Source organism: Phascolarctos cinereus, unplaced genomic scaffold (assembly GCF_003287225.1).
Source record: "Phascolarctos cinereus isolate Bilbo 61053 unplaced genomic scaffold, phaCin_HiC Scaffold_9;HRSCAF=440, whole genome shotgun sequence".
Classification (NCBI taxonomy): domain Eukaryota; kingdom Metazoa; phylum Chordata; class Mammalia; order Diprotodontia; family Phascolarctidae; genus Phascolarctos; species Phascolarctos cinereus.
Window position 1 is genome coordinate 6744373 of NW_027556402.1, and position 25413 is coordinate 6769785.

At 42.5% G+C, this 25413-nt stretch overlaps 1 protein-coding gene across 1 annotated transcript in view; it reads right to left on the minus strand.

The window, feature by feature from the left end:
- PDE5A (phosphodiesterase 5A) overlaps positions 1-25413 on the minus strand; it is a 186248-nt gene that overhangs the window by 116230 nt on the left and 44605 nt on the right. The window contains 3 exon segments of the mRNA XM_021008285.2: positions 363-452; positions 1963-2034; positions 24953-25042. Coding sequence (XP_020863944.1) covers positions 363-452; positions 1963-2034; positions 24953-25042 — 252 coding nt within the window.

Here is a 25413-nt window from a genome sequence, read left to right on the forward strand (position 1 = left end):
TACTTTCAGCTGTGCTGGATATTACTGGTTGTATTATAAATTTACAGCTAGAAGAGACCTCATTGGCCATCTATTCCAAACTCTTCATTCTATAGTTGAGGAAAAAGAGGCTCAGAGAGATCAGAGGCAGGATTTGAACCCAGGTCTTCTTGACCCTGAGTCTGGTGATTTATCCAGCGACACCACATCTCTAAGTTCCTGTCTAGTTCTATGCCCTATCGGCATACTGTGTATACCAGCACATACCAATATATTGGCATACGGTGTGCCAGTGCACATATTTGGCTGAATTAGCCAAAACATCACATTCCATAACCACATCTAAATGCCTCCAACCTTTTAATTATACATGCTGGGCTTACCTGGTTCCGTTTGTTCTCCAAGAGTGAAGTCTCATACAGTTGGGCATTGTGGAGAACAATCCCACAGAATGCCAGGTAAGCAGCAAAATCCTGGAGAGACAGAAGACAATAACGCAAGGGTACTGAAATAGCTACTGAGTTCTTTCATCACTCTTGAGTACATTAGGGAGCCATTACGGAGAGGAGTTCGCTTTCAATCACTTCCTGTCAGAAACACATGCAAAATAAAACAGCAGCACTAGTAGAATCTAACAGTACCATTAAGAACTTAAAGATGCACAGGATATCCCCACGATTGTTTGAGCCTATGGACTTCTTCAACATAGAATCCACAGTCATATACAAAAGACTCATTTGAAGACCTAAGTACTTACATGACTTTACTAATGTCATTGGATACCATGGTGAAGATACCATCTTCATTATTCCATTTTATCACTGATTAAGTGAAAAGGGATATAGAATTTTACATAAGGGAGCATGAACTCATTACCAGAGCTGTTGTAGGCAAAAAAAATATATGCATAGGCTTGAGAATATCAGATATATGGAGAGGTAGTCATGGCATAGTGGAGAGTGAGCTGGTCTCGAGTCCAGAAAGACCTGGATTGGAGTCCCATCTCCAACACAAATTTGTAGTAGGACCCTAGCCAAGTTATGTTACTTCTGAGGGCCCCCAGGCAATATTCTAAGCTGCAGAGAAGGTGCTACTCAGCATAGAAGAAGCTTCCTCTTCCAGGAGTTCCTAGTATCACTGAAATCACAAACCCCATCTCCATCCCTGTCCACAGATAAACTATTAGATTCAGGGAAGATTAGCTCATATTCTGGGCTTCTTGAATCTTCTGAGGGTGTCATCATGGATAGCAGTCAAAACGTGCTTTGCTAAAATGCCCTGAAGATCATTGTTAGACAAAGTTTAGGGCTAGCTGAGCCATTCCTGTGACTCAGAATGGTTCTTGGGTGTGTGTCTTCTCAGATAGGCAGAAAGGGTGTTCTGAGCTGATTCTACATTTGGAGGAAATGAGCCATAAGAAAGAACTTGACTGCTGTTCTTTCCACCAGACCTTCCAAATACTGAGCCTGAATTCCCACCTTGGCGCCCCAATGTCTGTGGAAAAAGTTTATAAAACAGTCTTAAAGTTGCTTCACCATTGAGGCAATTCCAAACTTTCTTCCCAGAGTCCTAAATTTGGAGTGGATCTTACAGGGATTTTTATTCAGAGGCCTAATTTCTTTTCACCAGTGATGAAAGCTAAATAACATCGTTAAAAGACCATAAGCAGTCCTTTGTGTAGTCTTAGCACTTATAGGGGCCACCATTTTGATAGTCTTGAAAGTGTGACCTAATGTGACCTCAAATAAGGAACTTTTTGTAATCCTAATGGTGTACCAGTGCCCAAGCAATAACACAGATCCTGTCCATTCAGGTCTTCTAATGTCCACAACCCAAAGAAAGGCAAACCATCCATCAACTTTAACCCCCCCTCCCTCTAGCCCCATCAATTCCAAGTCTAGCACTGTCTCTAGCATCTGATTGCCTCCAATGAAAAGAAAACTCATCCATAAATGGCTTGAAAACACATGCCCATGTTCATACCTTTTCATCTTTTTCTGTGAATGTGCTGCCATTTTCAGATTTCTTGTTGATGGCCTGGGCCACACCAACAACCTGATGGGAGAAAAGGAAAGATATAATGGCCACTTTTCTCAGTGATTTCATCTTATCTTTCAAACCTTAGCCAGAGGAATCAGTGATGAGAGCTTTACTGGCTCTTCTTTTTAAAATAACTTTTGAATTAATTTCTTAGGACTTTTTGCAACATTTAAATTCAGAACTGTCCATCTAAATTTTGATCCGAAGCCTTGAGGTCCAGATAGAATGCATTTCCTTTACCATGATTACAAATCTGTTGACTTCAATGACATCAAAAGTCTGTGATGTCATCTGTATTGCACGCCCATGACCAACACATAACGCAGCCCTTTTACCTATTACTAGACTACCGGCTGGTCATTTTGAGATGCTAAAACCAACTTCTGTCTGCTCCACAAGGAATTCCCCAGGAGTTAGCCTCCACGTACTGAGTCTTTCTGACTCAGCTACATTCATCCTTGGTTGTCTTGGCTGCAATGACTAATTTGGCAGGATCAGCCTTAGTTTGCATTGGTTTATATTGCTGGCATGGTCTTCCAGAGCCTTAAGGCCCCTCCACAACATGACAAGTGACCTAGAGTAGAGGGCAAGGAGGAGATGCCAAGCAATCTGATGCTAACTGAAAGGGCTTTTCTTAACAATGACTCAAAAGGACGAATGGATGATTTTTCTCTTATATTAAAAAGTGAAACTACACAAGACATAAAATAGACATTTCACGTTGGATTTTAAAGATAGCACTCAAAAAGAGGTAAACTGTCCTGAACTGAAAATCAAGCAAAAGCTACCAGCTGCTTCTCAGTTACTACACTGGGGAGAAGTTCAGTCTAGACTGGACAACAGACATTTCTTATTGTCTTTTTTAAAAATTGGTTTTAGTTTTTAAAATGTTTATGTTTGGTTCCAAATTATCTCCCTCCTTCTCTCTCCCACTGAGAAGGCAAGAAATACGAGATACTCAGTACACATGTGAAGTCATGCAAAACTGTCTTAACGTCTATAGAAAGGAGGGTGGGGGGTCAGCAAACGAGGAACCCTCACTACCGCTATCTCTAAGCCATATTTTAATGACTAGGATCATCATTAGCAGAGCATAGAGCACTGTATTGGGAGTCAGTCGTCGTTGTTGTTGAGCTGTGTTCGATCCCATTTGGGGTTTTCTTGGCAAGGGTATGGGAGTGGCTTGCCATTTCCTTCTCCAGCTCATTTTACAGATAAAGATACTGAGGCAAACAGGGATAAGTGGCTTGCTCAGGGTCACACAGCTAATAAGTGCCTGAGGCCCAATTGGAACTCACAAGAATGAATCTTCCTGATTCCAAGCCCACTGCTCTATCCATTTCACCACCAAGACCTGAGTTCAAATTACGCCCCAAGCACTTAGCACTGTGTGAACCTAGGAAAGTCATTCTCTCTCAGAATCAGTTTCCTCATCTGTAAAATGGGGATAATAGCAGCACCTATGTCCGAGAGTAGCCGTGAGGATCAAATGAAATATAAAGCACTTGGCAAACCTGAAAGTGCTTTAGAAATGTGGCTGTTTTTATTTTGTATTGCATCTCCTCCTCCTCCTCCTCCTCCTCCTCTTATTCCCAGAAAACTTTACAGGAAGCATTTTACATCTATCATTTCCTTTGATCCCTATATCAATTAGATAGTAGCAGTATTTTCATCCCCATTATTGAGAAAGCAGAACTTTCTTTTTTATATTTTTTTATTAATTTATTTTGACTTATCAACAATCACTTCCATATACTTTTGAGTTTAAAATTTTTCTCCCCCTTCCTCCCCACCACCCTCCCCAAGATGGCACACAATCTGATATAGGCTATACATGTGCATTCCTATTAAACATATTTTCACATTAGTGATATGGTAAGTAAAAATTAGAACCAATAGGAAGAACCATCAGAAAGAGGAAACAAAACTCAACAGAGGAGAAAAAAATAGCAATTCAACTTCCATAGTTCTTTGGATGTGGATAGCATTTTCCATCATGAGGCCTCTAGAGATGTCTTAGATCCTTGTATTGCTGGGAAGGATTAAGTTTATCAATATTAGTCATCGCACAACGTGGCTGTTATCGTGTACAACATTCTCTTGGTTCTGTTCACTTCACTCAGCATCAGACCATACAAGTCTTTCCAGGTTTTTCTGAAGTCAGCCTGTTCATCATTTCTTATGGCACAATAGTATTCCATTACATTCATATACCACTTGCTCAGCCATTCCACAATTGATGGGCATCCCCTCATTTTCCAATTCTTTGCCAACACAAAAAGAGCTGCTATGAATATTTGTGTACATGTGGGTCCGTTTCCCATTTGAGTGATCTCTTTGGGATATAGCCCTAGAAGTGCTATTGTGGGTCAAAGGGTATGCACATTTTTATATCCCTTTGGGCATACTTCCAAATTGCTCTCCAAAATGGTTGGATCATTTCACAACTCCACCAACAATGCATTAGTGTTCCAATTTTCCCACATCTTCTCCAACATTTATCATTTTCCTGTTTCGTCGTGTTGGCCAATCTGATAGGTGTGATGTGGTACCTCAGAGTTGTTTTGATTTGCATTTCTCTAATCAATAGTGATTTTAAGCATTTTTTCATTTGACTAGATGGCTTTAATTTCTTTATCTGAGAACTCTGTTCATATCCTTTGGCCATTTATCAATTGGGGAATGACTTGTATTCTTATAGATTTGACTTAATTCTCTATATATTTTAGAAATGAGGCCCTTAACAGAAACACTGGTTGTAAAAATTCTTTCCCAATTTTCTACCTTCCTTCTAATCTTAGTTGCATTGGCTTGTCTTGTGCAAAAACTTTTCAATTTAACATAATCAAAGTTACCCATTTTGCTTTTCATAATGTTCTCTATCTCCTGTTTGGTCAAAAAAATTCTTCCCTTCTCCATAGATCTTACAGGTAAACTTTTCCTTGCTTTCACAGTTTGCTTATAGTACCAATCTTTATATCTACATCATGTACCCATTTTGACTTTATCTTGGTATAAGGTATAAGATGTTGGTCTATGTCTAGTTTCTGCCATACTCTTTTCCAGTTTTCCCAGCAGTTTTGTCAGATAGTAGGTTCTTATCCCAGAAGCTGGGGTCTTTGGATTGATCAAATAGTAGGTTACTGTAGTCATTGACTGCTGTGTCTTACATACCTGAGCTATTCCACTGATCCACCACTCTGCTTCTTAGCCAGTACCATGTAATTTTGATCATTGCTGCTTTATAATACAATTTAAGATCTAGTACAGCTGGGCCACCTTCCCCTGCATTACTTTTCATGAGTTCTCTTGATGTTCTGGACTTTTTGTTCTTCCAAATGAATTTTGTTATTGTTTTTCCTAGCTCTATAAAATAATTTTTGGTAGTTTGATTGGTATGGCACTGAATAAGCAAACTAATTTAGGTAGAGTTGTCATTTTTATTATATTAGCTTGGCCTACCCATGAGTGTGACTGACATGTTTTTCCAATTATTTAGATCTGACTTCATTTGTGTGAAAAGTGTTTTATAATTGTGTTCCTATAGTTCCTGAGTTGTTTTGACAGGTAGACTCCCAAATATTCTATAATGTTTACAGTAACTTTAAATAGACTTTCTATCTCTTGATGTTGAGCTTTATTAGTAATACATGGAAATGCCAATGATTTATGTGGGTTTATGTAGCAACTTTGCTAATCTGCTTCCCACATTGATTCCTATTGTCCCTCTTTTGTGATCTCTGATTCCTACTGCCCCCATCTCCACGTCATTTGCAAGAGAAGAAAATTAGCTGTGACTTCCTCCTAAATGGACCTGAGATCTGATACTTGGAGATTGTGAAAGAGCCATATGGATTCTTTCCACTAATGCACATGGGAACTCCTCCTGCCTTCTGTTATTATTATTATTCACTTGTTCCTTTGTGTCTGACTCTTTGTGACCCCATGGACCACAGCATGCCAGGCCCTTCTTTCCTTCACTGTCTCCTGAAGTTTGTCCAATTACATAACACTCTATATCCATTTCATCCTCTGCCATCCCCTTCTCCTTTTGCCTTTAAACTTTTCCGGCATTAGGGTCTTTTTTTTCCCAATGAGTCCTTGTCTTCTCATTATGTGGCCAAAGGATTTAAGCTTCAGCTGCAGTATTGGACCTTCCAGTGAATAGCCAAAATTAATTTCTCTAAGTATTGGCTGATTTGATCTCCTTGCTATCCAAAGGACTCTTCAAAGTCTTCTCCAGCACCACAATTTAAAAGCATTGATTCTGCAATGCTCAGTTTTCCTTATAGTCCGCCTCTCAGCCATACATTCCTACCGTAAAAGCCTTAGCTCTGACTACACAGATCTTTTGTCAGCAAGGTGATGTCTCGGTTTTTTAGCATGCTGTCCAGGTTTGCTATAGCTTTCCTTCCAAGCATCTTTTAATTTCATGGCTGTAGTCACTGTCTGCAGTGATCTTAGACCCAAGAACATAAAATCTGACACTGCTTTCCTTTTTTCTCCTATTTGACACAAAGTGATGGGACCAGTTGCCAAGATCTTGTTTTTTTATGTTAAGCTTCAAGCCAGCTTTTACACTCTCCTCTTTCACCCTCATTAAAAAGCTTTATAATTCTTCTTCACTTTCTTGCCATCAGAGTGGTATCTTCTGCATATTGGAGATTGTTCATATTTGTACTGGCAACTTTAATTCAGGCTTTGTATTTGTCTTGGCTGGTATTTCACATGATCTATTCTGCATTAAGTTAAATAAGGTGACAATATATAGCCTTGTCATACTCCTTTCCCAATCTTAAACCATTCAGTTATTCCATGTTCATTTCTAACTGTTGCTTCTTGACCCACATACAGGTTCCTTGGGAGACAAGTAAGATGATCTGGTCCTCCCATTTCTTTGAGCACTTGCCACATTTTGTTGTGACCCACACAGTCAAAGGCTTTGGTGTAGTCAATGAAGCAGAAGCAGATGTTTTTTCTGGAACTCTGTTGCTTTCTCCGTATTCTAGTGAACATTGATAATTTGGCCTCTAGTTCCTCTGCCTCTTTGAAAACCAGACTGCACTTCTGGTAATTCTTGGTTCACAGATTGCTGAAATCTAGCTTGCAGAATCTTAAGCATAACCTTGCTGGAGTGTGAAATGAGCACAATTGTTCAGTAATTTGAACATTCCTTGGCACTGCCCTTCTTTAGGATCAGGACATAAACTGATGTTTTCCAATCCAGGGGCCACTGTTGGGTTTTCCAAATTTGCAGGCATATTGTGTGCAGCACTTTTCATGGCACTGTATTTTAGGGTTTTAAATAGCTCAGTTGGAATTCCATCACCTCCACTAGCCTATTGTTATCAATGCTTCCTTCCTAAGGCTTGACTTCATTCTTCAGGATGTCTGGCTCTAGATCAGTAACCACACCATCATGGCTATTGGTGATATTAAGATTTTTCTTGTATATTTCTTCTGTGCATTCTTCCCATCTTTTCTTATCTCTCCCACTTCTGTTTCTTGCCTTCTAACCCAGTGCCATTCTTGTCCACATTTTCCCCCAAGCCCTCCACAGAATGGATGGCTACCTGATACTAAGGTGTACTTAGGCTGTTACTGAATCATCCATGGGCAAAGTGAAAGCACCAGGCCCTTTGCTGATGCTGTGCAATGGGGCACAAAATAACCCAGGGATTAGGAGCACTGGGTGACTGTGCTTTTGCCTGTTCATCCTTTCCTATCATTCCATCTCTTCCTATATTCTACCCCTCCTTACACCTATTATTCAACCTGATGATGACTTCCTATTCTTTTGCCCCAATATTTTTCCAGACCATCACTGCTGCCACTCTGGCTACACTCTCTAGGCTCAGCACCTCCGTGGGTATCCTACAAGGTTCTGTTCTAGGCACTCCTCTCTCTCATCAGTTCCCATGAGTTCAGTTTTGATAATTTTACCAATGATTTCTAGATCTATCTATCCCCAGACCTCCTGAGCTTCAGTCCCAAATTGCCAACTGCCTATTGGACAGTTCAAACTGGATGTCCCAGAGCCATCTCAAACTCGACACATTCAAAGCAGACTCATTACCCATCTTCCATCACCAAAGTCAACCTCTTCAGAACTTACCTCTTACCATTAAGGGCACTATTATCCTCATAGTCACCTAAGTTTGACACCTTGGTGCCATCCTTGACTTCTCACTCTCATTTACCTGAAATATCTATCTATCTAACCATACATCCATACATCATCTATCTAGCTATCTGTCTATCCATCCATCCATCCAGCTATCTAGCTAGCTATCATCTGTATATAAACATGTATATACACACATACATTATATATATATATATATATATTATATTATATTTTATACATCATCTCTATCTATATAATCAGTTGCCAAATCTTGCCATTTCTGTGTCCACAACATCTCTGTGCTCACATTGATTCTTAATAGCAGTTCAGGCTTTTATCATCTCTTGCCTATATTATCATAAGAGTCCCCTATTTAATCTTTTATTCTTTTTCTTTTCTTCTTAGGCAATTGGAGTTAAGTGACTTGCCCAGGGTCACACAGCTAGTAAGTGTAAAGTGTTTGGTCTGAAGTCAGATTTGAACTCAGGTCTTCCTGACTTCAGGGCCGGTACTCTATCTATTGTGCCACCTAGCTGCCCCCCATTTAATCTTTTGCCTCAATTCTTGCCCTTACAATCTGTCCTTCACATGGCTGCCAAAGTGATTTTCCTAAAATCCAGGACTGACCATGCCAATACCAACCCTCATCCCATTCAATCCACTCCAGTGGCTGTTATTATCTTTAGAATCTAATATACACTGTTCTGCCTGACATTACCAAAGAAAAGAAATGTAAGCAAAAACAACCCCAAGGTTTCTCTTTGTACCAAACAGATAAAGATGAAAAGAGCCAACGTTGGAAGGGTTGGGGAAAGACAGATACACTAATGAACGTGTCATTGGCAAAGCTGTGAACTGGTTCCTTCCCATTCGGGAAAACAATTTGGAGTTATGCAAAAAAAGTAACTAAAATGTCTATACCCTTTGACACAGAAGTTCTACCACCAGGCACATATCCCAAGGAGATCATTGACAAAAAGAAAGGCTCCATATACATCAGTATTCATAGTTCCTTTTTTTTTTATAGTAGCTAAGAACTAGAAGCAAAGTAGATAGCTTAAGATATTGTGGTATAGGAACGTAATGGAGTATTACTGGTGACTATGATGAACACAGAGAAACATGGAAAGACGTACATGAACTGATGCAAAATAATGTGAGCTGAGCCAACAAAACAATATACACAGTGATTACAACAACGGGAAAGGAAAGAACAATGACAAAATAATTGAAAATGAATATTTTGAAATAAGAAAGAATATGCTTGGTCCCAGAGAAAGGACAGGAGTAGAACACTACACATAGTCAGATATTTTCCAATGGGTTTCCCAATTTTGCTGAATTGACTTCTCTCTTCTTCCTTTCTTCTCCCTTCATTCCTTTGCTGCCCTCACATTGGGGCTGTTTGAGGACACAGACTTCCACATGCCACTATCTCATTGCCTCAGGTCTTGGGAAGTCTGATCAATGAATCAAATCATATTTCTGAAGCACCCACTAAGTGGCTGGAGGACTCTGCCTTGGGATGCTAGAATGTAGGGACTTTGTATAGTGTGTGTTCCAGACAGAAATAAACTACTCATGATCTCAACTGGAAAAGATACCAAGTTCTTCCCTGTGTAGGTCTATCATTCTTGCTCTGGCCCATAATAATAGAGGCAGCTAGGTGGCACAGTGCATAAAGCACTGGACCTGGGGTCAGGAGGACTTGAGTTCAAATCTTGCCTCCAACACTTACTAGCTGTGTGACCCTGGGCAAGTCATATCATCTCAGCCTCAATTTCCTCATCAGTAAAATGGGGATAATAATATTACTGCACAGTGTTGTGAAGATAAAATGAGATAATATCTATAAAGTGTTTTGCAAACTACTGTTAGTAGAGTAACAGTAGGGACAGAAATAGGAACTTGACTTGTGATTTCATTGGTACAGAGATCTTCCAGATGAGGAAACTCTATCAGTGCAGGCTGGCTGGCACCTTTTCTGTAACTTTTACAACCTCAGAGAGCTGCCTAGAGAGTCCACAAGTTAGCCAGAAAATACCAGAGAGGACTTGAACCCAGATCTCCTAGGCTCTGAGGCTCATCCTTTATTCTCTTCACCACACTGACTCTAAGAGTCTAAAATGTCCATTTTTCAGGTATTTACACTTTTAGAAAAAGGGATAAGCCATCCTTGACACTCAGAAAGTAAAGTTCCATCAATGTGATGTTACGCTCCACCACACCAGTCACACCAAAACCCATTTCTCTTTGGCCAAGCTGTCTGCTGGCATACGTGGCAGGAGGTGTTGTCCTCCCCTCCCTGCTAGACAAAAAGCAAACAACTGAATGCACATGTGTACGTGTGACACAGATAAAGTGGGTTCTGCCCTCTTCTTCTCCAACCCACATGACTCACTTCCCCATAGGGGTGTGGCATTTTTAGGCAGGCACAGGAGCCATTCGCATGCCAGGTTACTTGCTGATGGGTACAGGATACTGCAGCTGGTCCTCATCACAGCTGGCTGCAGTGAGTTATCCTCACCCCACCCCCCATCTCCACAGCTGCCCCAGATACCTAAAGATATCTCACATCAGTGCTAGATTCTCCACACCCGGAACGAGGGCACAGATACGAGGACAGAAGGACTTGATTGTCTATATACACTGTGCTCAACAACATGGCTCATGTGTGTCCCTCTATCTAGAATCACTGGACGCTGTCCAAGGTCAAGCCCTCCTCACCCAGGCCAGAGAGCTGTTTGACAAAGATCCTGGGTGAAGTTGTAGCCGGGAAAACAAATATGAGATTCACAGGGGCATGCTGGCAAATGTGTTAACAATCAGCTCTCTGGAAAAAAGGGACAGCTAGGTGGCACAGTAGATAGAGTAGCGGGCCTGGAGTCATGAAGACCTGTGTTCAGATCCAACCTCAGAGACTTACTGTATGACCCTGACCAAGTCACTTAACCTCTATTCACCTCAGTTTCCTCATCTGAAAAATAAGCTGGAGAATGAACTGGCAAACCATTCCAGTATTTCTGACAAGAAAACCCCAAATGGGATCTGGAGAATTGGATACAACGGAAATGACTGAACAGCGACTCTGAAAATGCAAACACACAAATACTTGACATATTTTTAAATCTAACCTGCATTTTTAACCTTTTCTCTGCCACTTTCTTAAGTCTACACAATCAACAAAACATAAATCAGGCCTTGGTCTGTAGCATTTGCTGATTTCTGAGGTGTGAAAGGCTTACTGAAAATTTAACAATCAGCTTTCCAGCACACCCCTGGATTTCCACCTGGATGCTTTGAAGGTGCTTCAATGGAAGTCATCATGGTCATTATGAAATCACTCCCTTCCTCCTCTAAACCACCCCACCTTAAGCTCCTCCACACTTCCCTATCTCTGTTGAGGGCATCACAATGCATCTTGTTATCCAAGTCATTGTGGACTCTTCAATCTCCATCAGCCACCACAGCCAATTGGTTACCACATCTGAATGATCCTACTTCCAGAACAAGTCCCTGGGGATTCAGCCCCTTCTTTCCACTCACAAAGCCAAACCAACATCCTAGTACAAGCCTTAATGCTTCTTAGCTGGACCAGTAATGACTTCCTCACTGGTCCTACTGCCTCTAGACTTTCTCTATCTCTCTTTCTGTCTCTGTCTCCTTTCCTTTCTGTCTCTATCTATATCCCTATCTCTGTCTCCCCCTCTCTCTGCCTCTCTCTCTGTCTCAGTCTATCTCCCCTCTATTTCTGTCTGTCTTCCTGTCTCTGTCTTGTTCTCTCTCTTTCTCCTTCTGTCTATCCCCTCTCCCTGCCTCTCTTTCTTTCTGTCTCTGTCCCTTGCTCTCTCCTTCTCTCTGTCTCTCTCTATCTCCCCTGCCCTGTCCTTCCCTCCCTCCCCCTCTTCTATCCACCAGCAGCTGCCAAATTTATCTTCCTAAAGCACAGGCCTGACCATGTCACTGCACACTCAAACATCTTCAGTAACTCCCTATTGCCTCCAGGTTACAATACAAATGCCTCTCCATGGCACTTAGAAGCCTTCCGTCTGTCTCCAACCTACCTCTCCCAAATGATTTTGCATCCTTCCCCTCCATCTGTTCCACTTGTCGCTCTTAACAGCTAATTTTCTATTGCCAAATGCATGAGGTTTTGCACCAGCCTTTCCCTTGTCTGCGATGGCGCCCTTCTTCACTTCCTCCTTAACTGCTGCCAGGGATGAGAATAGTTACGAGAGCTGTCAGGGAGTAGGCCTGTGTTGTCATCGGTATCCAGAATTCCTAAATGAAGAAACTCCCTCTGCCAATGTGCTTTGGTACCATCTCTGCAACCTCTGTTCTTCAAGAGGCCCTGGATAGTCCAGTGATTAGCCCAGGGCCCCACAGGCTGAGCACATGACAGACAAGGGACTTAAATCCTGGCCATCCCTGTTTCCAAGGCTGTGCGTCTCTATCCACTATACCACACTGCCTTTAGCTTATACTTACACTGCTTCGAAAGTTGCCAAGCACTTTACATACATAATCTCATTGTGACTTCACAAAAGCCTTATGAAGAGGATACAAGTAATAACCTCACTTAGTCAACAAGCATTTATTAAGCACTTACTGTATATCTATGTATCTATATCTATACCTATATCTATATATCTGTATATGTATATATCTATCTATATCTATATATTTATGTGTGTATATATATATGTGTGTGTGTGTGTATATATGCCAGGCATTGTCCTGGGGATGCAAAGAAAGGAAAAAACACAGTCCCTGGTCTCAAGGAGGTATGATCATTCCATTTTACAGGTGAGAAAACTGAATCAGACAATCTATGGGGCTTATACAGGGCACATGGTTACCTAGTAAGTGCTGGAAGCAGAATTTGAGGCCTTCTTCCTGACTTCAAGCTCAACAATTCACCCACTGTGTGACGCATCCTCTCACAGCTTAGCTCCACTCAGGGGCCAATGCCAAGGAAAGACTTTTCCTCATCTCTCTAATTGTTTATGGACTCTCTCTTCAGATTACTGTGGAAATACTTATCTGTAACCTCAGGCATTGACCAGCTGGGACCAGTCACTGTTTGCTTCAGTGTTCTCAACTATAAAATGGAGATGATAATGGCACCTACCTCCTAGGTTTGTTTGTCAGGTTCAAAGGAGATCATATATGTAAAGCTCTTAACTTTGCCTAATAAATCCTTTCCTTCCTTCCTTCCTTCCTTCCTTCCTTCCTTCCTTCCTTCCTTCCTTCCTTCCTTCCTTCCTTCCTTCCATCCGACATGCTTTTCTTTTCCAGTACAATGCAAGTTCTTTGAAAGGAAAGCTATCTTTTCCTTTTGTCTTTCTACCCCAAGCTCCTTCTACACTATAGGCTTTCAATAATTGCTTATTGGATGGGGTTCTCACCATCTAGGAAGGGAGTCAGAGCATGCCCTGTAATATGCAAATGCTACCAAAGAAATCCCACACTGGCCACATGACTAACCTAGATCTGAATAGTTTATTTACTAGGAATAGGAACATCCCAATGTGCTTAAGGGCTCCGGGACAACAGTTCTAGGTCAACACACCTTCAAAGACCTCTGCACAACATTGACAAGAAAAACAACTTTGAAAGACTTTGGAATTGGGATGAGCACAATGAGGATCCGCCATTCCAGAGGAGCCATGAAGAAACTGGCTCCCGACAGAGGGGAGATGGACTTAAGATGAAGAAAGAGATATTAAGTCTTTGGCATGGTCAACACAACGTTTTTAATAATACATATTTGTTAAAGGGTTTTTGTTCTTTTTCAAATGGGAGAGGAGTGGGAGGGAGAGAAAATAAATGCTTGTTAATCTAAAATTTAAATTAAGACAAAAGGAAATAATCTCAATAGTAAATAACCTGAAATCACTTATATGTACCTTTGAAATGCATTCCACATATTTTGTTAAAGAGTTATATTTCCTACTTATTTTTAGCTTAGAATTTTGACAATTTCCCTTCCCCCTCTTCCCCCACCAGCATACTGCAGAGAAGAGGGAACAGCATGAGAGAATATGGATTCATATCCTGGCCTTGCTATGTATGTTTGTGATTTTGGGCAAGTCACTTCTGCTGTCTAGGTCTCAGTTTCCTCATCTGTAAAATGAGGTGGCTAGGTTGGATAATTTCTACATCAACTCCCCAAAGCCTGTTGGATGGAATCCTCAGTGACTGGACCCACTGCAAATTCAGGCTCTTTATTGGTGCCATAACTCTGGTTGCATGATTCTTTTATTTGCCTGTTTCCCTTTCCCCCGAATCCTTCCCCTAACCCCTCATTCTCAGTAGCTGACTTTACTTCCTACTTAATGGGTGAGGTGGGAAACATCTCCAAAGACACAAACCCAGGTTGTCTTTGTATTTTCACCATCATCTATCTCCCCCTGGCCTTTGGTCTCAGAAGAAATGGCCTCTTCTCCCTTTCCAAGGATAATGTCTTCACCCATGTGACTGGTCTTTGAGAAAGATGAAGGTAACCAGGATGGGGAAGGGCCATGTGTAAGTTGGATTAGAGGTTCTCAAAGATTCTTTCCAAAGCTAACATTCTGAGATCTCATGCTTCCTCTTTTCTTTGGGCCATTGTTCACCAATTCTTTCCCCTTTCTACCTTTCCAGTCTTCTTTCATCTTACACCCTTCTCCTTCCTGTTCTCTGCAATCCCATGACACTGGCCTCTTTGTGTCTCCTCACACAAGATGCTCCAACTACTGACTGGGTATTTTCCCTGGCTGTCCCCTCACACCAGAACATTCTCCCTCCTTTCTGCCTCTTGCCTTCCTTTAAGTCCCAACTAAAATGTCACTGTCTCCAGGCTGCCTTTCCCAAGCCCTCTTAATTCTAGTGGCTTCCTTCTGCTGGTTATTTTCAATTTTTCCTGGATGTAACTCATCTGCACAGAGTCATTTACAGGCTGTCTCTCCTGTCAGACTGTTCTTGAGAGAAGGGGCTGTCTTTTCCCTGTCTTTTTAACCCTAGTGCTTAGAACAATGCCTAGAACATAGTAAATGCTTAATCAATGTGTAATGACTAACTTTCTCTCCCACGTTCCTGCCGTCTTAGGAGCAGAACACTTAGGGAAGGGAAGGCTTGGAGGACCCTGCCATGTGGGATTTGCCCACTGGTGGACAATCGGCTGGTATCCATATCCTGGGGCCCAGAGATGGTGCTCTTCAAATGGGGAAGCAGGCTGTCCTGAGAGAAAATGTCATCTGTGGGAATGAAGAGAATGTGGGAACCAAAGAAGAAATAGTGAGGGTAGGGAGAGAGCGCCTTCTGATTCGATGGCACACACTGGTAACTTGGACTTCGACTTTTCAGGTTTTAAAAAATAACAATACATTTCCCTGAAATCACCTTCCCCGAGGGATTTACAGCAGGCCAGGTTTGCTATCCAATCCCCCTTCAAAATAAATAAGTGTTTGCTTAAAACATTGTCATATGAAATGGCTGCAAAATGATGCCTGTTAGGAGACTAACACAAGGGGATGACAAAAGGTTTATTATGGTCTTTAGGCCATGGAGCATTTTTTACTGTAATTTGGCCTTTTAAAAAATTCGGTGTGTCACCAGCTCAGTCTAAAATGAGCCGTTAGAAGGAAAATCGGAGCTGGGCCGCCAGTCTCTAAAAAGAAGCATGACTACGTCCAACTCTCATTCCAAAGTAGCGATGGGGGAGCGTGGGCATTGCCTATTTCTTGACCGCCAGGTGGAGGAAGGAAGACACCTGTTCAGAAACAATCAGCAGGGGAGTTTGTTTGGCTTGACTACCTGTGTTTGTTACACAGACTTTGACTCCCCCCTCCCCACAGTGGAGCAAGGAGCTGGAAGGTGAGAGGGGACAGCGATAGGGTAGCTAGGGAAAAAAGAGAATCATTAAGACATTTTTTTTTAAGGTACTGCAGTGGATAGATCCCTGGGCCTGGAGTCAGGAAGATTTGAATTCTAATCCAGCTTCAGAAGCTTGCTAGCTTTGTGACCCTGGGCAAGTCACATAATCTCTACAGGCCTCAGTGTTCTCATTTGTAAAACAGGATAATAGCACAAACCTCTGTGAAGATCAAATGGGATAATATTTGTAAAGTGTTCAGCACTGTGCCTGGCTCACAGTAGGTGCTTAATAAATGTTTATTCCCCTCCTTCCTTCATTGTAAGAGGAGGAGGCAACCTGAAGAAGAGGTTTCAGCTGCAAGTCAGATAACAGCCTGGGCTTTGGAAGAGCCCTCCCCAGACACAGAGAGGTCACTTGAGAGTCAGGGGCAGAGCCAGGACTCAAAGCCAGCCCCTGTACCCTCTGACCCTCATCCCAGGCCATTCACACTGCATGCACATGGCCAACTTCTCAGGGGCGTAAAGTCCATTTTCACACATGCTGGTCTGTTTTCGTGCCGAGACTTGCTATAAACTGGGCCACAAGTTCCGATTGTAACACAGAAGGTGGGTTCCTCACCAAGGGAGCCATCAGCTAGCCCTGCTCCAGTCTCAGAAATCCTGCTATCTCTCCAAGCCTGGCCAGCAGCAGACTTGAGATAGATGGGGTCACATCCCACAGTGAAGTGTCTCAGGACTGTAATAATGAAAGGAAGTAGGACATCTGAGTAGAACTGCTGGTCTTGGAGACACTCACCAGCTGTATGACCCCAGGGCAAGTCACTCTACCTCTGTCTGCCTCAGTTTCCCCAAACTATATCATAACCTGCCTCACAGGGTTGTGGTGAGGTTCAGATGAGGTGTTTGTAAAGTGCTGAGCACAGTGCCTCGCACATTGTAGGTGCTTAATAAATGCTATTCCTTTCTCCTCCTTGGGCAAATCACTAAAACCCTCTGAACCTCAGATTCCTCATCTGTAAAATGGGGATAACAGCCTACTTCAGGGGTTCTTATGAAGATTAAGTAAAATAATATATCCAAAGTCCTTCTTCACTAATCTTCAAATATTAGACATACAAAGGTTAGTTATGGTTATCAGGAGTACTACTAATTATTGGTATTACTGCTAATCCCAATTTGGGGACCCATTGGAACAATGGTGATTCCTCTTCCCCACCAGAGTCCTTCAAATATTTGGGGACAGCCATCATAGTTGCCCCTAAATCTCCCTTTCCTTCAACCAAGCCTCATAGAGGGCTAGTTTTGACTCAACTAAATGATCTCTGAGGTTCCTTCAAACTCTGAGATAGTCAGGGAGAAATGGGCTTAATTTGGAGTCAGAAGACCTGGGTTTGAATCTTGGCTTTGCAATTCAGTCTAGGCAAGTCACTATAATAATAATAATAATAATAATAATAATAATAATAATAATAATAATGATGATGATGATGATGATGATGATGATGCCTAGCATGTATATAATAATTTAAGGTCAACAGATCCTCATAACAACTCAGGTAGCTACTACTAATTCTCCACTTTATAGATGAGGACACAGTTGGGGGTCAAATGAAGTGACTCATCCACAGTCACATACAAATCTGAAGCAGGATTTGAATGCAGGTCTTTCTGAGTCCCAAGTCCAGGGCTCTATCAGCCATGCCACCCAGTTGCCGAGGAGACTCAGTTCTCAGCAATACAGTAGAGGGGTTAGAAGAGGTGGCTTCTGTGGTCTCTTCTAGTTCAAACTCTCTGATTTAAATCTACAGCATAGGTTTCCATTCTGATTACATTTCTCTCAGCTTATTAAAGTCCTTTCCTAAACAACAGAATTAAGTAGGACTCTTTTCTCTCTGGTCCTGACCATGCTGCTTCTCCTGACCTTGTTTAACATCACATTGCTCACTCGTCTTGAATTGGGGGTCCACTAAATCCTCCTTCTTCAGTGAACTGCCAGCTAGTAACACCTGCCCCTATCTCTGTTCTTGGGAGGCTGACGTTCCACATGGGCTAAGCCTTAAAAACTATCTCTGAGTACAGTGGATAGAATGCTGGGCCTGCAGTCAGGAAGACTCATCTTCCTGAGTTCAAATCTGGCCTCAGACTAGCTATGTGACCCTGGGCAAGTCACTTAAACATGTTTGCCTCAGTTTCCTCATTTGTTAAACGATCTGGAGAAGGAAATGGCAAACTGCTCCAGGATCTTCCACCAAGAAAACCCCAAGTGGGGTCATGAGGAGTGAGATAAGACAGAAACGACTCATCGTCATCATCTTCATCATCAGCAACAACAACCAGGACTTGTATGATAATAAAGAAGGTGGGTTGGTGGGCTGGCCAGGAGGTGAGACTGCTGCAGCAGTGTCCTCCAAAAGTGAACACACCAAGGAAAAAAGCCTCCAGATATCAAGATGTTGGGTAGAGGGGGAAGGGAGAAAGAAAGGGAGCAAGCATTTATTAAGCACCTACTGCGTGCCGGCTACTGTGCTAAGCGCTTTACAGATATCATCTCATCTGATCTTCATAACAACCCTGAGAGTTAGACTCCATTATAATCCTCATTTTACAATTGAGGAAACTGAGGCAGACAGCTTTGAAGTGACTTGCCCAGGGACATACAGCTAGTAAGTGTCAGTGTGGCCAGAGTGGATAGAATGTTTAACTTGGAGTCAGGAAGACCTGGAGTCAAATCTTGTCTTAGACACCTCCAAACTGAACTGATTGAGCTGAGTCACTCAGCCTCTGTAGGCCTCAGTTTCCTCATCTGTAAAATGAGGGGATTTAACGTGATGACCTTGAAAGTCCCTTCCAGTTGGAAATCTATGCTCCTATGGGAAAAACACAAACAAGGGTGGCACTCTATGGACAGGTATGGATGGGTGGCGATTTGCCTCTCTGGGGGGGAGGGGCAGCTACACCAGGGGAGGTCACGGGATCCACAAGAGTAGAAGTGTTAAAAGCCTGTTCTCCCTTCTGCCTCCCTCCCAGCCCCCACCCAAAGCCAACAGTGTGTGAAAGCGTACCATTGCTTTCCTATGTGTGCCACAGTTCCAAGCTGAGCTTCTCCGTAATAACTGTAATTTACATCCAGCCAACAGAAAACAGGTGTTTTCAGTCATCCTAGCCTCCGGCCGGGTGTCCCAGCTCTGCGTGGTGGGGAATGTGCACAGAGACCTCATTGTTTCTCCAAGCCCTCCCTCCTCCTTCTCCAAAAAGGACTATCACAAGATTGCCTCTCTTGGAGGGACAATGAAGGGCCCTGAACAAGAATGAATGTTTTCAGGGTCACTGCCGAAGAGTCTCCGTGAAGAATAATTATTAAAGAAAAAACCAAAACATCCAAGCATTCATCTCTGACATTTTCACAAATTAAGCTCTATGTTAGGGGAAGCCAGCATTTCAGAAATAGGTCACCTGAACCCACAGGGAGAGAACTGAAAATCCAGGCATTTCCTTCCCAAAATATGAATCTAATCTGTCAAGAAAAATAGCCCAGCTTTGAAAAGAAGAAATCGCCCCTCCGCCCAAGTTCTAGAAGGAATCAATCGCTTGGTTTAATTCAAAATGAGGCAGTTACGGAATCTCAGAATTGGGGGGCCATCTGGTCCAACCAGTTCATGAACAGGAATCCCCTTGTATGCCTCCCCAGAACAAGCAGTCATTTATTCAGCCTGAACTGAAAGGTCTCGGGGGGGGGGGTGAGGATTTGAGGAAGCCCATTTCCTGCTGGGAAAGTTCTAATTGTTGGGATTCTTTTTTAATGTCCACCTGGCTACCCACGCCATCTGCCCACTTGTCTGAGTTCTGCTCTTGAACAGTGGGCCAAGGAAACCATCACGGTCTTGCTTTAAACGTTTCCATGTGGGTAGCAAACAAAAGCCAGGATGAAGAAAACCCATCCCCGAAGAATTTCCCTTCATCACCTGGGCCTCCTGCATTTTTTAAACAGTTCTCGAACCATGACATGGTCCAACCAACTTTGCCAGTGTTTCTGAATGGCGGTGGGGGCTTGCTCTATGCCCCTGAACCAAGTGCCCCTTCCTGAGTACCACTGCCCTCTGGATGTCAATTTCTTAATTAGAATGTGAGCTCTATAGGGGGAGGTAACTGTATTCCCAGAAATGGGCATGGAGCTTAGCACATAAGAAGTACTTAATATTCATTCTGTTACCTTCATGCCGTATCATTGTTCTGGTCTCTGACCTGCAACTGCATGTAGCTCCGGCCTCAGGGCCCACACACCTGAGTGGTGACAGCTCACCATTCCTAACCTGAACTGTCTGTACCCACCCCCATCTTTTGTGAGTTGGTAGACTGGGGAAACACTCTTACCCCACCAGTTGGGATTCTTGGGAACAAGGAAGCCATAGTGTTCACCTGGGGCAGTTGCTGTTAAGTTCACCCCCAAGTGGATTGGTCTGGGATCCAGCTGTGGGCCCTTTGGTCAGGAAAAATACGAAAATAGTATTTTTGATTTTGGTGGGGAACTCCTAGGACCCCCTCCTTGAGAGCAGCATTTATCTGCTTTTCCCTTCTTTTTATCCTTTTTGTTATCTTGGGAACCATTTTGGGGGGTATTTGAATATGTTTTGAGAGAATGGTCTGTTTGTTTGAACCCTTGGGTTCTGAGTGACCCACATCACCAGATATGCAATGGTACCCAGATCTCCACCACCCTATTTTCTGGGCATCTTTGTACCAAATCTCCCTCCCTTACCCAGCCCTTGTCAATACATTCCCCCTCTTACTCTGAGAGCAAGAATCAAATTATCACTGCTATACCCAGAAAAGACATCTTAGGCACTTCCACGGAAGCTCTAATCTCCTTCCCAGTCCCTTATGATACCAAACCTCCTCTCCATGACCACCCCTTCCCTATATATGTAGCCTTCCCCATTAGAACATAAGCTCCCTGCTGGCAGGGGCCATCTTCTTTGTGTCTCCAGCTCTTAGCTCTATCTAGCACATAGTACATGTCACCTGCATATATGTACCTAGCACATGGTAAGTGCGGTAGTAAATATTTCCTTCCTTCTTTCCCTCCTTCCTTCCTTCCTTCCTTCCTTCCTTTCCTTCTCTTCCTTCCTTCCTTCTTTCCTTCCATCCTTCTTTCTTTCCTTCCTTTCTTCCTTCCTTCCCTCCTTCCTTCCTTTTTCTTTCTTCCTTCCTTCCCTCCTTCCTTCCTTCTTTCTTTCCTTCCTTCCATCCTTCTTTCTTTGCTTCCTTTCTTCTTTCCTTCCCTCCTTCCTTCCTTCTTTCTTTCCTTCCTTCCATCCTTCTTTCTTTCCTTCCTTTCTTCCTTCCTTCCTTTTCCTTTCTTCCTTCCTTCCTTCTTTCCTTCCTTCCTTCTTCCTTCCTTCCTTCCTTCCTTCCTTCCTTCCTTCCTTCCTTCCTTCCTTCCTTCCTTCCTTCCTTCCTTCCTTCCTCATAAATACTCAGTGGAATCCTCCTACGGAAGAATAACACCAGGAAGAAGATTTGACGTTAAAGCAAATCTTTAAAAAATCAAAGAAAGTCACAATATGCTAGAGAGAGAAGAAACCTAGAGCAGCTGAGGACTTCTTAACGCTGATCATTATGATTACTGTTGTTGTTGCTATTTTAAATGGAAGATTAGGCAGAGGTGAATCCCCTTGGTCCTGGAAAATCTCTGCTGTCCAGCAGACATTGGGTCACAACATTCATCACAGGAACAGCAGGCATTCTCACAACTAAGTAGAAAAGATTCCTCAGAGCAACAATTTGGAACTAGGGGCCACCCAAGCCGCTCACTGTGCATACCCTCTGAGTCAGCAATAACACTACAGTTTGGCCCATATCCAAAAAGATCAAAGAACAAAAAAAAGGATCCATATGTACAAAAGTGGCAGCTCCTTCTGCGGTGACAAAGATCTGGAAACTGGGGGGTGCCTGCCCATTAGCTGAAGCATGTCAGAGCAAGTAATGGCATGTTAATGTAATGGAATACTAGTGTGCTGTAAGAAATGATGAAGGGATGGTTTTCAGAGAAACTTGGGAAGACTTGTATGAACTGATGCAAAGTGAATGAGCAGAACCAGGAGAACGATTTACACAATAACAAACACATTGTAAAGACAAACAACTTTGAAAGACTTAAGTACTCTGATCAATACAATGAATAACCATTATTTCAGGGGCCCCAGTGATGAAGCATACTACCTACCTCCAGACAGAGAGGTGATGGATTCAGGAGGCAGAATGAGACACAGATATTTTGGGACGTGGCCAATGCAAGAATTTCTTTTGCTTGACTACACAAAGAGGTTCTCTCTCTCTCTCTCTCTCTCTCTCTCTCTCTCTCTCTCTCTCTCTCTGTCTGTCTCTCTCTCTGTCTCTCTCTCTGTCTCTCTCTCTCTCTGTCTCTGTCTCTCTCTCTCTCTCTCTCTCTCTCTCTCTCTCTCTCTCTCTTTTCTCTCTCTCTCCATACACACACAGACACACACACACACTAGGGAGAAGAAGGCAGGAGAGAAAATAAATTGTTGTTTATTAAAAAGTAATTTTTTTTCATAAAAATAGAGCAAAGAGAATGCATCTATTGGTAATTTTGAAGTTTGCAACTTCCTTTAATGTTACATCCACAAAAATCTATGTTTCTCTGAATTTTTAGGTCCCTCTGAGATATGGCTTGGACTGCTTAGCTTCACAAACAATGGAAAAACTTTATTAAATAACTGCGTGCTGTGATAGCTGGCTCTGCTCTGAAGCGGACATAGCTGGCATTAAGACATTTAGGATCAGAGTCTCATAGATTGCAAGGGATCTCAGAAGTCATCTAATCCAAGCCTCTCATTTTACAGATGAGTTACATGAGACCACAGGCAGCTAGGTGGAGCTGCAATGGATAGAGTGACAGGTCTGGAGTCAGCAAGACTCATCTTCCTGAGTTCAAATCTGGCCTCAGACACATTAGCTATATGACCTTGGGCAGGTCACTTCACACTGCCTGCCTCAGTTTCCTTATCTGTAAAATGAGCTGGAGAAGGAAATGACAAACCACTTGAGTGTCTTTGCCAAGAAATCTCCAAATAGGGATACAAAGAGTCAGACACAACTGAAAATGACTGAACATCATAGGTAGTGGGTAAAAGTGGGATTTGAACCCTGTCCTCTGACTTTAAATCCAACACAATTTCCACAACAGTAATCTAACTTGAAGACCCCTAGAGGGATGGAAAACCTGTTTCTACCACAGATGACAAGTCGGTGCAGGCTAAGTTGACTGATTCTGTCCTCATCCCATGTTATAACCAAGGACTGTCGAATGTTGGCGCAGGATGGCACCTTACAAGTTATCTGGTCCAACCCCCTCATTTCACAGATGAAGACATTGGAGCCCAGGGAAGGAAAGTGACTTGTAAAGGTCATACAGATGGTGATTGGGATGATGGAAACTCTGACATCAAATTCAAAGTTCTGCCTCCTCTGCCACCCTGCTATGATGACAGAGTGGTTGAAGATGGATTAAGTCAAACAACCTCTCAACCTATGCAATTGGTTCTCCCTCTTTTTGAGAGAGGGTGAGGGAAAGAATCTTCTTTCTTTTATTGTGATCCATTACCAAGAAAACATAGAAGGATTTACGTACTGAACAGCAGAAAACAAGTACTGATTTCAAGGTAGTAACTGGCCTTGCTATCCGCATCTCTGAAATCACTTCGTCATCATCACAATTAATAGTTTAAAAAAGTGACATATGCCTTGAGTTGTGGGATAGTGGAAAGGACATTAATTTTAGAGTCAGAGAACCTGGTTAAAATTGTGGCTCTGCCACATATGAATTGTATGACTTCATGGAAGTCATTTAACCTCTTGGGACCTCAGTTTCCCCATCTATACTAAGCTGACCAATGTAGGAAGCTTTCAGGTACTGATCCAGTGATGGCTACATGTCTGTCATGTAGAAGTATTTACCCCTTGATCAAATATCCTTCACCACCCTTCTTCCCTCCCTACTACAAAACATAATAAAATCCCTTATTAGGGTGCATCCCTCTACTCCCTTATGGTCCTACTAACAGTCTGATCTTTCTGAGCCAAAGTGCCCCTCCCTGGCTACCTCTCCCCTTTGGGGATTTGTTTCTCCCCTTAGAAGGTAAGCTCCTTGAGGGCAGAAGCTTTATTTCATTTTGTCTTGACTAGAGTATGAACTCCTTGATGGTATAGACTTCCTATTTATACACCAAGCACTTAGCACAAAGCGTGGCACAAAGAAATAACTTAATAAATGCTTTTTCATTCATTCATTCATTCATTCCAGGATCACATCGCATTACCAACACCTACCTCACAGCTTCTTATACACAATAGGCCCTTAATTAATGCTTGTTGGGTGGCCATGGATAACTATGCTGGATCAACCTAGCTACATTCTCTGTCTCTCTTTTTCTGTCTCACACACCCATATGGACGCACACTCACCCACCCTATTCCCAACATGCCACAACTGTATGCCTAAACTTAGCAACAATTTCAACCTTTGGGGAAAAAAAAAGGCCTATCTGGTCTATTTTCCTTTTCATTTAAAATCCATTGAAACCAGCTGAGAAGTCAGAGGGATGTCCACAGAACAGACTTTACTAAGGATCTATAGAATATGAAAGGATTCTCTTCTAAGTCACTACAGTTAGATGGGTGTGGTTGAAATCAGGTTGGCTGGGGGAAATAACAGCCTCAAATCATTTACTGAGCCAAGGTGATAACAATACCAAGAATAAAGACACAAAATGACACTCGGCCTAATTCGAAAGAAGACTCACAATGTCCCTGCTTCATTAATTTCTTATGGTTACTTTCGTGTATTTTGACAAAGTAAGAAAACATATCCTGTGCTTCAGGAAGCAGAGCAAAGCTGGAAAGCCGACGGTGCCGGGCAGCACACCAGCTCACCTCATCCCTGTGGTTCTTGATTGGCATGCAGAGAATGCTCTGGGTCCTGTAGCCTGTGATTTGGTCCACTTCCGCATTGAACCTTGGATCCTATGAAGAAGAAATGAATTGAATTAAATAACCTGCTGGTACAAAGATGGATTTCGTCTTCTGGGGTTTACAAGATTAGAAGAATCTAACCTCCTCCTTATCTCATTAACATAAGGAATGACTCTGGCACTGGAAAAATGCATCAAAATCAATCATTGATCTCTTTGACAGGAAGAAACTTAAGAATTTATTTGTCAAAGTTTTGGGAAATATAAGCAGTCACAGAAACAAATGCTGATGAATATGGTTTGGAAAAGCCTGAATCCACTCACCCAGCTGGCCCCAGGCACAAGGACTGCTTTGAGTTTCATTCAAAATCTGGCAGTTCCCAGCTGCTAGCCTTCCCAATCCCCATCTTCAATTATCCTTCC